Source organism: Rhinoraja longicauda, chromosome 12 (assembly GCF_053455715.1).
Source record: "Rhinoraja longicauda isolate Sanriku21f chromosome 12, sRhiLon1.1, whole genome shotgun sequence".
NCBI lineage: Eukaryota > Metazoa > Chordata > Chondrichthyes > Rajiformes > Arhynchobatidae > Rhinoraja > Rhinoraja longicauda.
This window is the reverse complement of record NC_135964.1, coordinates 41,508,650-41,523,945: the sequence shown is the minus strand read 5'-3', so window position 1 is coordinate 41,523,945 and position 15,296 is coordinate 41,508,650. Positions and strand designations below refer to the sequence as shown.

Below are 15,296 nucleotides of genomic sequence, written 5' to 3'. Positions count from 1 at the left end.
GGCCAGAGTCTGGTGGGGTCAAGACCCAAACAAGGGAAAGGGATATCACCCCCAGGGGCCACTAGAGTACTTGGTTTAAGGATAGTAGTGAACACCACTGAATATGACATTAATGAACATTTAGACCCTGAGAATGTTGGAAGGGTTTTTGCAGTACTCCTTTTAGTTATATTTTCTGTTCTGAATAAAGTTTATTTGTGGAAATAACAACAAAAAAAACACATTCTCTAGAAATGCTGCCTTTCCCGCTGAGTTACTCCAGCACTTTGTGTTTTTTTCACCCCAACCTTACCTCAACAGATCATTACCACTTTGTGCACTATTATAGTTTTTTTTCTAACTGTATTTTGCCCTATATTCTTTTTACTGTCTTGCAGAATTTATGTATAATTATGTATAATTGTTTTTACATGTTCATGTGCCTGTGATGCGACCGCGAGCAAGATTTCCATTGTACCTGTAACGTACTTGTGCACATGACAGTAAACTTAACATGACTTGATGTGAGCCAAATTCAGCATCAGTGTTGATGCTCACCGACTGAGGATACGTTTCATTCTCCAGCTGTGAAGGAGAGCGCGGATATTCCGTGGCCTGACCTCCGCGGGACGTGACAGGCGCTCTCTTAATGCAAGGCTACCTGCTGCGACTGGGACTTGCAGCAAGAGAGAGCCAACTAGCAAAGTAACCGGTTGTAACACCGAGCCCTCGTGCAGAAATTGTGAGGATAACCGAAAATGATTCAAATTAAACAAGTTTGCTTATCTTTGCAAGATCCATAACTCACGGCAATGAATGTAAATGTACCTTTGCAATGCCGACCACCGCTTCAATCGGACCATTAATACGCATGCGCTCGAACGGAAGGCCGGCGACGCACATTAACACGCATGCGTGGGAACGGGAGGGGGGGGGGCGGCGACGCACATTAACACGCATGCGTAGTGACGGAGGGCCGGCGACGCACATTAACACGCATGCGTGGTATCGGAGGGCCGGCGATACTCACGCGTCTGGAACAGCGTCAATGCACGCCAACGCGCACGCGCAGGGCCCTCGGCAAGTTCTAGTATATTCTTCCGGACTGCGGTGGGGTGCGGGTGGTGCCGCGCGTTGCATCTCCCACGGTCGTCCCTCGGCGAAACTCAGGCTCAGGCTGCTGGATCCGCCGGCTGAGGTACGTGTCATTGCCTCCAGTACACTCATGGCGTGTGATTGCGGCGGCGGCGGCGAGCGCTCTCTCTCTCCCCTCTGCGCTGGAGGCGGCTGTTAAACTGCGATGAGTTTGGCGGTCGCCATAGCAACTTGTTTCTCAAGCAGCTCCGCGGTCCGGGACGCAACTCAACGGAGAAATACATAAAAATGCCGGAGGTACTCGCTCTGGGATGCCGATATTTCATCGGTCCGAATGGTCTCGATCCTGAAACGTCGTCTGTCCATTTATCTTGCACTAAACATTATTCCCTTTATCGTGTATCTATTCACTGTGGGTGGCTCGATTGTAATCATGTTTTGTCTTTGCACTGACTGGATAGCACGCAACAAAAAGCTTTTCACTGTTCCTCGGTACACGTGATAAAAACTAAACTAAACATTTCCCTCTGCAGATGGTGGCTCAAGCGCTGAGTTCCTCTAACATTTTGTGTTTTGTTCCAGGTTCCAGCATCTGCAGTTGTCACACTTCATTCTCTTAATGATGTTGATCAGTTCCAGTCTCCTCTACCAATTAGTCTGAAGAGGGGTCATAGAAACATAGAAAATAGGTGCAGGAGGCCATTTGGCCCTTCGAGCCAGCACCGCCATTCATTGTGATCATGGCTGATCATCCACAATCAGTAACCTGTGCCCAACTTCTCCCCATATCCCTTGATTCCACTAGCCCCCAGAGCTCTATCTAACTCCCTCTTAAATTCATCCAGTGATTTGGCCTCCACTGCCCTCTGTGACAGAGAATTCCACAAATTCACAACTCTCTGGGTGAAAAAGTTCACCCTATACAACTGCAGAAGAACCGCTTTACTCCTATACTGAAATCCTCTGGTTATGAAGGCCAACATGCCATTAGCTTTCTTCACTGCCTGCTGTACGTGCACGCCAACTTTCAGTGACTGGTGTACAAGGACACCCAGGTCTCACTGCACTTCCCCCTTACCTAACCTGACACCATTGAGATAATAATCTACCTCCTTGTTTTTGCCGCCAAAGTGGATAACCTCACATTCATCTACATTATACTGCATCTGCCATGCATCTGCCCACTCACTCAACCTGTCCAGGTCATCCTGCAACCTCCTAACATCCTCTGCAGTTCACACTGCCACCCAGCTTTGTGTCATCTGCAAACTTGCGAGTGGTACTTCTAATTCCTTCATACAAATTATTAATATATATGGTAAATAGTTGCGGCCCCAACACCGAGTCTTGCGGCACTCCACTCGCCACTGCTTGCCATTCTGAAAAGGACCCGTTTACTCCTACTCTTTGCTTCCTGTCTGCCAACCAATTCTCTATCCATGTCAACACTCTACCCCCATACCATGTGCTCTAATTTTGCTCACCAATCTCCCATGTGGGACCTTATTAAAGGCTTTCTGAAAGTCTAGATACACTACATCCACTGGCTCCCCTTGATCCATTTTACTTGTCACATCCTCAAAAAATTCCAGAAGATTAGTCAAGCATGATTTCCCTTTCATAAATCCATGCTGACTTGGACTTATCCTTTTACTGCTATCCAAATGCACCGTTATTACCTCTTTAATAATTAACTCCAGCATCTTCCCCACCACCAATGTCAGGCTAACTGGTCTGTAATTCCCGTTTTCTCTCTCGCACCTTTCTTGAAAAGTGGGATAACATTAGCAATCCTCCAATCCACAGGAACTGATCCTGAATCTACTGTACATTGGAAAATGATCACCAATGCGTCCACTATTTCTAGAGCCACCTCCCTGAGTATCCTGGGTTGCAGACCATCAGGCCCCGGGGATTTATCAACCTTCAGTCCCATCAGTCTACCTAATACTATTTCTCGCCTAATGCAAATTTCTTTCAGTTCTATCGCCCTATATCCTCTGTCCTCTAGTATATCTGGGAGATTGTGTCTTCTTTAGTGAAGACAGATCCGAAGTACCTGTTCAACTCTTCTGCCATTTCCTTGTTATCCATAATAATTTCACCCGTGTCTGCCTTCAAGGGACCCACATTTGTCTTTGCTAATCTTTTTCTCTTAACATATCTAAAGAAGCTTTTACTGTCCTTCTTGATATTCTTGGCCAGCTTCCCCTCGTACTTCATCTTTTCAGCCCGTATTGTCCATTTTGTTACCTTTTGTTGTCCTTCAGGTCCTGACCTGAAACATCGTCAGCCTATAGGGGGATTGCACGGTAGGTCATAAGGTCAAAGGGCGTGACGCATGTTGTCGCTCAAGCCTTTTGGAGTACAAGGCAGCTTCCGGCATACTCTCGTAATACACGCAACACGTTACTCCAGCATTTTGTCTACCTTCGATTTAAACCAGCATCTGCACTTCTTTCATACACATTTTGTCCATTCCACTGCAAAATCTCCTCAAGGTATGTCTACTTTGAAGAAGTTCTCCTCCTCTCTCCGACGAGAGTTCAGCAACATCCTCTCTCACTGCCCCCCCCCCCTCCCCTCTGTGATTCCGCTATATTATTTTGTCAGGCCAAACCCTTGGCCATCCTTTTCTCCTTCATCCAGCCTGGCTACACTCCCTGTCTCCATTGTCTTCCAAGTCCAGCATTTAAGTGAGCTGATTTAAATCCCTCCACCACTGGTATCCATAACCTTAAAGACTTTGCAGGAATATCTTTTGAAATGTAACCAGAGCCACTTCAATTGGTCTCCTGTGTACCAAAGCAAGAAAAAGGAACTGCAAAATATAAATAAGCTCTCTTTCATTAAGCCCTAAGGAAAGACACAAAGTGCTGGAGTAATTCAGCAGGTCAGGCAGCAACCCGGGAGAACATGGACAGGTGATGTTTTGAGCCGGGACTCTTCTCAGATCAGTCTGAAGAAGGGTTCCAACCCGAAAAGTCGCCTATCCACGTTCTTCAGGGATGCTACCTGACCTGCTGAATTATTCTGGCATATGTGTCTTTCTCCGGTATAAACCAGCACCTGCAGTTCCTTGTTATTACAAGCCCCAAGGAACAGTGATTTGTGAGTTCTGCAGTTGGTATCTGGCTTATCATCTGTCATCAAAAGAGCATCTTAAACTTAAATATCATCTTCACCATAGCTGTACTAAGTTTATTGGGATGAGGTTAAGCAACCTGATGTGATGAAGCATTGTAATTATGTGGTGCCATTCATAAATTTTTTGGTTGGGACTGAGGTGTTGCAAGTTGAGTGGCGATTTTGGCTTCAGAGACTGGCAGAATTCTGGCAAAAAACTGTGACAATTCAACGGCTGCTGGGACCGAAGACCTGGCAGCCATAGTAAATACTTACATAGTAAGTACTCTGTACTGGCACCCATAGTAAGTGCTTGCCTGCAGTACTCCGCTTGTACTCCAGAAGGCGTTACGTGGCAACAGTGTGCGTCAGGGGTCGTGACCTCACCTGCCGTGCATGGGTCCAATATCCCTTTGCAGACCTGCTGGGTTACTCCAGCACTCTGTCATTTTATGTATTAACCAGCATCTACAGCTCATTATTTCTATGATTTATTCCAGCTCTTAGTGTTTTGCTCCAAATTTCCAGCATCTGCAGTTCCTTATGTCTCAATCTTTCAATTAGCATTCGAGAAGGTTACATGAGCAGGTTCTTCGCCACCAGCCACCCCCAGTTCATGGGCTCTTTCTCCCAAAATGTAAAGAAAGTTCACAGACATAGTGGGCTGAAGTCCCTATGTATTTTTATATGCCATCTTCCACTGAAAATGCATGATGAGCAACAGCTATGTGTGTACCCCCTCCACCATCCAGAAACCCAGGTGGAACAGCAATGTACTATTTTCATTCAGTGTGCCACATATTTACAGCAATCGCATGTCACTTTTACAGCCTGTGATTAACTAACTTCAACCTTAACTTCTAGTTTTCACCTTGGATGATTCATATTTATTCATATTTATATACTTCATATTTGCCTTTATGTGGATTTCCTCTACACAAGGGAGACAATAGAGGGTTGCAGACTGAATTAATGTACCCTTTTAAAAACCAACAAGTCGGACCCTGAGCATGTTTTTTGTGACTCAAGTACTCCATCCAGTGCTCATTGTCTTTCATATCATGCTGTCATTGTGTAGATATCTAACTGAATCATCTTTTGTTTTATCGTAGTTATGGTACAATTACACATCAAAAACGGCAGTGAAAGCCAATTTCTGCTTGACACTACAGTAGATGTTGCAGTGGAAGACCTAACCAGGCTAGTATCACACATTTACAATGGCAGACTCAAAGTGGACAGGATTTGTGCAGGTGAGTGTTTGATAAATACTTATATTTCTTAGAAAATTAGCAAGAATGATTTAGACAGGTGAGCAACCATCAATTGAGACATGATCTTGGGTTGGGACATAATAGTCTAGAACAGTTAAACAAGTTAGAGAAGTCAATGTTCATACCGCTGGGGTGTAAGCTACCCAAGTGAAATATGAGGTGCTGTTTCTCTAATTTGTGCTGGGCCTCACCCTGACAATGGAGGGGGCCCAGGACAGAAAGGTCAGATTGGGAATGGGAGGGGGAGTTGAAGTGCTGAGCAACCAGGAGATCAGGTAGGTTAAGACGGACTGAGCCGAGGTGTTCAGCAAAACGATCGCCGAGCCTGCACTTGGTCTCACCGATGTAAACAAGTTGACAGCTGGAACAGAGGATACAGTCGATGAGGTTGGAGGAGGTGCAGGTGAACCTCTGCCTCACCTGGAAAGTCTGTTGGAGTCCTTGGATGGAGTCGACGGGCGAGATAACGGGACAGGTGTTGCATCTCCTGCGGTTGCAGAGGAAAGTACCTGGGGAGGGGGTGGTTTGGGTGAGAAGGGGCAAGTGGACCAGGGAGTTTCGGAGGGAACGCTCTCTGCAGAAAGCAGAAAGGGGTGGAGATGGGAAGATGTAGCCAGTGGTGGGATCCCGTTGGAGGTGGTGAAAATGTTGGAGGATTATATGCTGTATGCGTCGGCTGATGGGGTGGAAGGTGAGGACAAGGGGAATTCTGTCCTTGTTAAGAATGGTGAGAGGGGAAGCAAGACCAGAGCTACGGGATATCGAGGAAACCCGAGTGAGAGCCTCATCTATAATAGACCGACGAATTTGAACATGATCTATCCTGATGTTTTGGCGCGAGTGTTACTTGGAAAACAGCGTTCAATAACCTGTTTTTAAGCTTCTAAACAATGTTTTGCTTTATAGAAATAAATGAATTGGCAGAGCATGGCACCTTCCTTCCTATTAATATGCAAGGACTGACAGATGAGCAGATAGAAGATCTCAAACTGAAAGATGAGTGGGCAGAGAAATGTGTACCAAGTGGAGGATTTGAATTAAAAAAGGATGAAATTGGACGGAGAAATGGACATGGTAAGATAATGACGGTTTCTAACATTCATTATTATTTGGGATTTTGTTACTGTTTTAGACTCAGACTGAGAAGACTTTTCAATATGCAGTACTGTTGGGAAAGATAATTTCAGAAAATGAAAAATGTTACAAACTAGAATGGCTTAAATTAAAGTTAAAGAATTATGCAGGAATAGAAATTGCGAATGTTTTTAAAAGCAGAGATTATTGATGCCAGTTGTTGCATTTTCAAGGAAAGTTGATGAGAAACTTGGAATTTAATCTGAAAATATCATTTTTTCCTTTTCCAGCTCCAAATCAGTCAATGAAAGCAGTTTTAACAAAGACTAAAGATGAGGCTAAAGCACTGATTTCAAAGGTACATTGGATGATCACCTCTCATTCTACTATGTTTCAGTGAGAAAAGACCGACCTGTCCAATTTATCTTTATAAAGCTACAGCCCTCCACTCAGCAACAACCTGGTGAATTACTCTGCATTTTCAATTGCATCCACATCCTTCCAGTAGTGTGGGGGATCAAACCTGGACACAGTAATCCAATACTTTTGTTTAAAACTACTTTCTGGTTTTATTAAAAGAATGACACATTATGTGCTGTTCATTTTTTATTCAATTTGAGTATCATGAAATGTTATTGTTGACAAATCTTATGGGATACCCCATAATCATATGGGGTTATGGGAAGAAGGCACGAGAATGGGGTTAGGGGGGAGAGATAGATCAGCCATGATTGAATGGAGGAGTAGACTTGATGGGCCGAATGGCCTACTTCTGCTCCTATCACTTATGACCTTAAATGTATTGGATAATTTGTTCAAATTGCATTGGCATAAACCTAAATTCCCCTGTCCATAGCCTCTCTTTCAAGCACCAGTCTTTTATTTCTTATTGAGAGCAGAGATTTTTTAATTCCCTTCCTGTCTGGAGCTGACAATCACTCCTCTTTTGCAGCACTTGCCCAAGTTGAATTAAACGATGGCTGCATAGAATATGATTCTAGCCTGGTTTAACACATGGTCATAGAATAGAGGGTTCTTATCAAGGAACAATGTTAAAGATTTAATAACTTAATAATGACAGAAACAGAGAACTATCTCTAGTGAAAGATTCTTAAATATTAATGGCAAATGAATGATTCTCTGTTTTTATAAGAAACAAGCTCAGGCCAACGTATGTGTAACAATGGAGATGGTTAAAGAAGCTCTTGACCAACTGCGAGGAGCTATTATGATCGTTTATCCCATGGGGCTGCCTCCACATGATCCAATCCACCAGGAATTTGAAGGAAAAGAAGACCTGTCAGGATTGCAAGTAAGTAGAAAACCATATCCACTATAAGAGAGATGGAGATGTGATTTTTTCCGTATCATATCTCCGTCCGCACTGCGACCTAACATCGAGGAGCTGGCGGCCTCTTGCTGGGGAATGAATTTGGGAGCTCCAACCGCGGACGTCTGCAGAACTTAACATCGTGGAGCTTGCGATCCCTTTGTCAGGGATTGACCTCGGGAGCTCCAACCCGCGGGAGCCTAGAGACAACATCGTGGAGCTCACAGCCCCTTGGTTAGGGACCGACCTTAGAAGCTCCAGGCCGCAGGAGCTTCGACCAATCGCAGGAGCTTCGACTGTCCCGACGTGGGAGCTTCGATAGCCCCGACTGCGGATGGTTCGACTGCCCCGACCGCGGGAGAATAAGGAGGGAAGAAGATTAGACCTTATTGCCTTCCATCACAGTGAGGAATGTGGGGAATCCACTGTGGTGGATGTTTAGGTTAACTTTTATGTAGTTATGTGCCTTGTTGCTTCTTTTAGTCTGACTGTATGGTAAATCGACTGTATGGTAAATGTATGGTGTACCTTAATTGGTACACGTGACAATACAATACAATGCAGTATATCTTTATAGTCATTGTACAGGGGTACAATGAGATTGGGAATGCGCCTCCCATACGATGCAATAAATTAATTAGCTAGTCAGTATTAATTTAAACAATCCAATGAAACAAATTGTAACAGATTTAAAACAGAATAAAGTGCAAGTAGATCTGTGCCGGATCACTGTGCGATGTGACTATCCGGCTCAGCTGGACCTGGGGATGAAGCTGTTCCTGAGTCTGGAGGTGCGGGCGTAGAAGGCCTTGTATCGTCTGCCCGATGGTAGAAGTTCGAACAGATTGTTGCAGGGGTGTGAAGAGTCTTTGTGGATGCTGGTGGCTTTTCTGAGGCATCGTGTGTTGTAGATGCCCTCCAAGGCTGGTAGCTGTGTTCCTATGGTCCTCTGAGCTCTATGGACTACCCGCTTAAGTGCTTTCCTCTCTGCCTCCGTGCAGCTGAGATACCACACAGGGATGCCATGTGTTAGAATGCTCTCTATGGTGCAGCGGTAGAATGTTGTCAGCAGCTGTTGGGGTAGACCAGACTTCTTCAGTGTTCTTAGGTAGAACAGTCGTTGCTGTGCCTTCTTGACCAGCGCAGCAGTGTTATTGGACCATGTTAGGTCCTCCGAAATGTGAGTGCCCAGAAACTTGAAGCTGGACACTCTCTCCACACTGTCCCCGTTGATAAAGATCGGGGTGTATTCCCCGTTGTGTGACCTACGGAATACCTTTGAACCTTTGAGAGAGATAACTGATAGATAGAAAGATCCTGAGTCCTATTTCTCTTTGGATCTTAGCTATGTTTGTTTTAGAGATAAGTGAATATTTACAGCTTTTTTTCCTTAAGTTCAGTAAAATGAAAGTAAGTAGTTAATGAAAGAAAGATGTTTACTCTTTCTTTAATGTATTCATGTTCCATTAAACAATGAATTGTGTAATCATATTTTTGTAGGCTGCGAAAATGATAATTGAAGAGTCTGAGGCTCGTCTTTGGTGGGCAGGAAAAGAGTTGCAAAGAGGAAAGAAACTGTCCGACTATATTGGCAAGAATGAGAAAACTAAAATTGTTGTAAAAATACAAAAAGTAAGTGCATGGGTGAAAAGGTGCTTTAATGTGTTATCAGCCCAGTATTTAAAGGATTAAATTACAAGGGCAGGTTGAATAAACTTGCTTTATTTCTTCCCCCAAAAGGAGTTGAGAAATTTGGGAAGTGACCTACATGGGTTGATTTTAAAATAATGATTTGGCCGAAAGAGTAAACATGAAATTAGATTCCCAGAAATAATCTAAGATTGCTTCTTTTTGAGAAGCACTTGACTTGCAAAGAGTAAAAATGTGTGGATTATTTTGGTCATTATTTCCTCTTTCCTTACCTAGATTCAGGGCATAGTCGGGAGAGGCAGTGAGCCAGTGAGAGAATTGTTTAAATCCTGGTCATTTTGATCTGTTTAATACATTTTTTGTAGTGGCATGGTCAGTTTTAAATATGCTACCATACTCACCACCATCCCAGGATTGAGTGCTTTTCCCATTCCTGCAATGTTTTCCTGGAACTTCCACAAACTTGCAGGAGATTATTTCAAGAACCCAATAGATTTTTTTTTCCCCCCCCATGTTCTTTGCAAATTCTGTAAAGAGCACATCATCACTAGCCAATAAATGTATTGCTGATAATTCACCTGATTAGGACAATGAAAAAACAACAGATTGTAGGTACATTACCTATTCTATGTTGATTGTAGCACATTTGAAAAATATATGTATCTGTCCACTGATAGAAGTCTTTCTGCTTAAAGAAGGGGAGAAAATTAAAACTCTATAAGTTCTTGGTAATTCAATAAGAACATGAAAGAGAACAAATACAAGGAGGGGTACATAAAATATCTGGGGCAGGTCAGTATTTAGAAGGTGGCGGTGTTGGTATTATGAGATGCATAAGGGTTGACAAATTCCCAGGGCCAGATGAGATCTATCACAGGTTGCTATGGGAAACAAGAGAGGAGATAGATGGAACCCTGACAGAGATTTTTGCATCTTTGTTAACCTAAGGTGAGACTGGAGGATAGCAAATGTTGTACCTTTACTTAAGAAGGGCAGCAGGATAAGCCAGGTAACTACAGGCTGGTGAGCATTACATCAGTGGCAGGAAAATTAGTGGAAAAAATCCCATGGGAAAGAAATGATTGATATTTGTAAAGGCTGGGACCAATCAGGAATTGTCAGCATGATGTTGTGCAGGGGAAATCCAGGCTTCACTAATTTGATTGTTGTTTTGAGAAGTTAACAGATGATTGATGAAGGCAGTGCAGTGGCATTGTCCATGTAGACATTACTAAGGCACTTGCAAAATTCCACATCGTAGGCTGCTCAAAGGTTTAGGCACATGGAATCCAGGGCGAGTAGCTAATTGGATCCAAAATTGTCTTGGTGAGAGGAAGCAAAGGGTAGTGGTGGAAGGGTGTTGTTTAGATACAAGTCTAGCTTGTGCAGAAATCCATGCAGTGATCCTTGCTGTTTGTGTGATATACTGTATAATAAATCACTTTGACGTGAGTGTTTGAGGAATGATTAGCAAGTTGCAGATGACACAAAATTGATGGTGTTGTGAATAGTGAGACGGTTGTCCAAGACTACAGGAAATTCATTTGTTCGGGTGGAATTTAATCCCGAAGTGCAAGGTGATGCATTTTTGGGAGTCAAATAGGAATAGGATCTATACAGTAAATGGTAGGGCACTAAGTAACGTTGACAAAAAGAGGGATCTTGGATTTAGGTCCAACATTTCCTGAAAGTGGCCACATGGGCAGCTGGGATGGTGAGGTATAGGTGAGGCGTAGGTATAGGTGAGAATATTAAAGTTGAAACATTATGCCTTTGTGAACAACCTAGACTCATCTCAAAAATGTCCACTGGAGCAAAGCAGTGGGGAAAGAGGAGAAAGTACGTTTAAAAAAAAAAGATAACGATAGCAATTTAGCAACTGAATGCCAATCTGGTTTGCTTTATTAACAGCAAAGTCATGGTGCTCCAGCTAGAGAGCCAGTGATCAATGAAGATGAACAGAAGAAGATGATGATGTATTACTACAGAAAACAAGAGGAACTCAAGGTACAATGAGTTTATCTACCATGCAAAGAGTTTTATCTTGAACTGATTGGAAAATCTCTAGCTATTCAGTATGTGAAAGGGATTATTGGACAATCTTACATCTGCGTCGCAAAATTGCTGGTGTCCCTAATTAAGATGGACTGAACAACTTGAATGAAGACCCAGATTGGCCAAGGATAGTCATTGTGATATGTCCTCCTCTACATCAGTGAGACCAGGAGTAGGCAAGGCAGCAAATTCGCAGAGCGCCTGCTCTGTCTGTAACGGCCATCTTGAGCATCCCATTGCACGTCATTTTAACACCACTTCCCATTCCCTTGGTCTTCTCCATTGACATGATGAGGCAAAATGCAATCTAGAATAACAATACCTTGTACCCCTTGGGTAGCCTGACCCCAACAGTTTGAACTTTAAATGTTCCAATTTTGCATAATCCACACCCAATGTTCCATTCCCATTCCCACCAGTCCACCCAGGTCTCTCCTGCAAGCCCCTCCATTACCAAGACCCATTATCCATCCCCACCTCGTTCCATCTATGCACTATCCCTCCCTTATCTGGTTCCACCGATCACCAACCATCTCTCTACGCTGCATCACCATATTCCGATAACCTAATATCTCCCTCCTTCCTTATTTTCACTGACATCTACTAGCCCCTTTTTCCACATCATCCCCCGCCACCCTCCAAACGGTTGTGGTGAGGCTGCATCTGGAGTATTATGTTCAATTTTGGTTACCCTATTGTAGAAAAGATGCCATTAAGCTGGAAAGTGTGCAGATAAGATTTGACCATATAAACACATGGGCCTGAGCTAAAGAGAGGTAAGACAGGCTATTTCTTTAAATCATAAGATCCAGGGTAAGAATTAGGCCATTTGGTCCAATTGAACATGGCTGATCTATTTTTCTCCTCTCAATGCCATGCTTCTGCCTTCTCACGTAACTTTTGCCGCCCTTGCTAATCAAAAATCTATCGATCTTCGCTTTAATATTACCCAATGAAAGCGGAGATTGATAGATTCATAGCTATTTGTAGCAATGAAATTCCATGGGTTCACCACCCGCTGGCTAAAGGAATTCATCCTCATCATTGGAGTGCAGAAGACTGAGGGGTGATCTTATGGAGGTGCATGAAATCATGATGGGAATGGATAGGAGGAATGCAGTGTCATTTTTCCATGGGTAGGGGAATCAAGAATCCGGGGGGAAAGCTTTTCATACAGAAGGTGGTAGATATACGGAATTAGTTTCCTGGGGATGTAGATGAGGCAGGTACATTACATTTATGTGACATTTGGATAGGTACATGGATAGGAAAGGTTTGGAAGAATATGTGCCAGGCACAGGCAATGCAACCAGCTCAGTTAAACAACTCGGTTGACATGGACGAGTTGGTCTGAAGGGCCTGTTTTGTGCCGCATAACTCAAAGATACATGACATTCAACTACAGAACTTCCATGGTACTCTCCTCGAATGTTGGTGTAGAATTAGAATGGGACTTAATATTGAAGTCTGACTTAGACCGTACACACTGAACAATGTGATGAAATGTTAAAAGGGTTTTCTTTTCTAAATAAAATAATCGATTGGTTTAAAATGATTAAGATTTTTTTTTTAAGTTAACATTTCTAACTTGATTATTTATTGATTTTTTTCCCCCCTGCAGAAACTTGATGAAAATGATGATCAATCATATCTTGATTCAACCTGGGCAGATCGACATGCTCTGAAAAGGCAGTTTCAGGGGGTAAATGACATCAAGTGGGGTGCTAGAAAATAGTGGCAATCAACTTGCATGGCAGACTGTTGGGTAACTACCACAAACTGAGGATGCTACAAATATCCCTATCTACAGCATTTGCATTTAAGAGAATCAATGACTGGCACCTTTCTCATCTTTTGATCAAATGGAAAGCTCTAGATTTTCAAAATATTGTTGCTGGTAATTTTGTATGATATAAGCTGTTCTTTAGCCCAATTGTCTTATTTTTGAATCCTGGAACACTTGTATTCATGTTAAATAAATATTTATTTTCCAATTCATATATTGTTTTGCACTTTCCGCAGGGCTCTTATTCAGATTAAAGGTTTAAATAATTCTTACACATGCAATAAAAGCCATTGACTCAAATTTGACATTTAGAAGAATGGTGAAGCTGTCAGAACTTACTGTTAATAGTCAAGAGTGTTTAGTTGTAAGAACGGGGAACAGAACAATGAAATTCTTACTTGTTGCAAGTTTACAGGCACGTCTTTATGAAGCAGGTTTAAGAGCAGCATCTTAATTTTGCACATGTTCTTCCTATTCCATTCCACTTTCTCTGCAACTTAACATGCATTTTTTTTTTCCTAAGTCACCTCATTCTGAAAGTTTATCAACTTGATCAACTTGATACCTGGTCTGCTATGTATTTCCAATTTTACTTGTGCCTCACTTATCTGGTTTTATTTGAAATATTTTTAATTAAGAGTGCTTCTAATTTATTCTTAAATTTAAACTGTTTAAAGTGCGAACATTTAGAAACATAAAAGCCCTTGATGGACAAAAAACATTTGCTGCATTAAAACTGAGGTGAGAAGGAACTTTTTCACCCAGAGAGTTGTGAATTTGTGGAATTCTCTGCAACAGAGGGCAGTGGAGGCCAAATCACTGGATGAATTTAAGAGAGAGTTAGATAGAGCTCTGGGGGCTAGTGGAATTAAGGGATATGGGGAGAATTTGGGCACAGGTTACTGATTGTGGATGATTAGCCATGATCACAATGAATAACGGTGCTGGCTCAAAAGGCCGAATGGCCTCCTCCTGCACCTATTTTCTTTGTTTCTATATTTCTAAAATGATTGGGAGACCTTGTGAAGGAGTACTGGGGAGTGGACAGGCAACAGAGTGCTTCACAACATGATATCCAAAGTCAACTCATAGCAGCAAGGCTGCTACACTTTGCTGGCTACATGTCAAATACAGAAAGTCACATATCCAACCCTACGCATCCAGAAAAATACAACACAGTAGGGACCCTGGGTGGTGAAGCCAGTCAGTATGCAGAGTCCAGGATAAATTAACCGTCTTTTCAATGCAAATCAATAGTGTGAACCTGTAGTACTTTACCTATTAAGCCAAAATGTTTATTAAAACTTGTGCTTTCAGGGATGAGTGAATTTTTAATACTGGGAGTCATAATTATTACCAATTAATTCCTCTGTCCTGCTATTTATAATTTTACATATCTGGAAATGTATTTATAAACTGTTTACTCTTTCCTATTTCTTACTAAATGTGCTCTCCCATCTTACTTTATAAATCTTTATTTCACTTTCTAAAAATGATTTCAACCTTATTTTTGTTTTATACTTCCTGGTGTAGATTCTGCTGCAGGTTGTAGGGACTCTTATTTCCTCCTTGTGTTTTTATATGTCACAAATCCACTCTAGAGGGCATGGTAGTGAATCGCATGCCTGACAACAGCAAGTTTCTACTCAAAACCCACCACGATTCAACATTCAACATACTATAGACAATAGGTGCAGGAGTAGGCCATTCGGCCCTTCGAGCCAGCACCACCATTCAATGTGATCATGGCTGATCATTCTTAATACTGAATGCCAAGCATTGTTCCATCACAAACTGCAAAAATCTAGATTGTGTTTTGATTTCCCTCAAGTGGAATTACTGTACAGCACAAAAATCACATGGTTTATGAAAAATCATTATATTATAGTTTACGTTCCCTTTTGGAATCTATACGAGATTACCAGAG

At 42.4% G+C, this 15,296-nt stretch overlaps 1 protein-coding gene across 1 annotated transcript; it reads left to right on the top strand.

Annotated features, from left to right (window-relative positions):
• Positions 1–1,031: 1,031 nt before the first annotated feature.
• Positions 1,032–13,581, top strand: cfap298 (cilia and flagella associated protein 298). Its single transcript, XM_078408762.1, has 8 exons — positions 1,032–1,177; positions 5,313–5,453; positions 6,381–6,548; positions 6,839–6,906; positions 7,702–7,860; positions 9,379–9,510; positions 11,440–11,535; positions 13,205–13,581. Exons 2-8 carry the CDS (start codon positions 5,315–5,317, stop codon positions 13,316–13,318), a joined length of 876 nt encoding a protein of 291 aa, XP_078264888.1. The 5' UTR covers positions 1,032–1,177; positions 5,313–5,314; the 3' UTR covers positions 13,319–13,581.
• Positions 13,582–15,296: the final 1,715 nt, after the last annotated feature.

What these genes read in the sequence shown, in the direction of transcription:
- cfap298 (XM_078408762.1), top strand. Translation starts at nt 5,315, where the DNA reads ATGGTACAATTACACATCAAAAACGGCAGTGAAAGCCAATTTCTGCTT. An exon ending in CTAAAGCACTGATTTCAAAG is followed by an intron (nt 6,907 to 7,701) that starts GTACATTGGATG and finishes TGTTTTTATAAG; the next exon opens with AAACAAGCTCAGGCCAACGT. An exon ending in GAAAACAAGAGGAACTCAAG is followed by an intron (nt 11,536 to 13,204) that starts GTACAATGAGTT and finishes TCCCCCCTGCAG; the next exon opens with AAACTTGATGAAAATGATGA.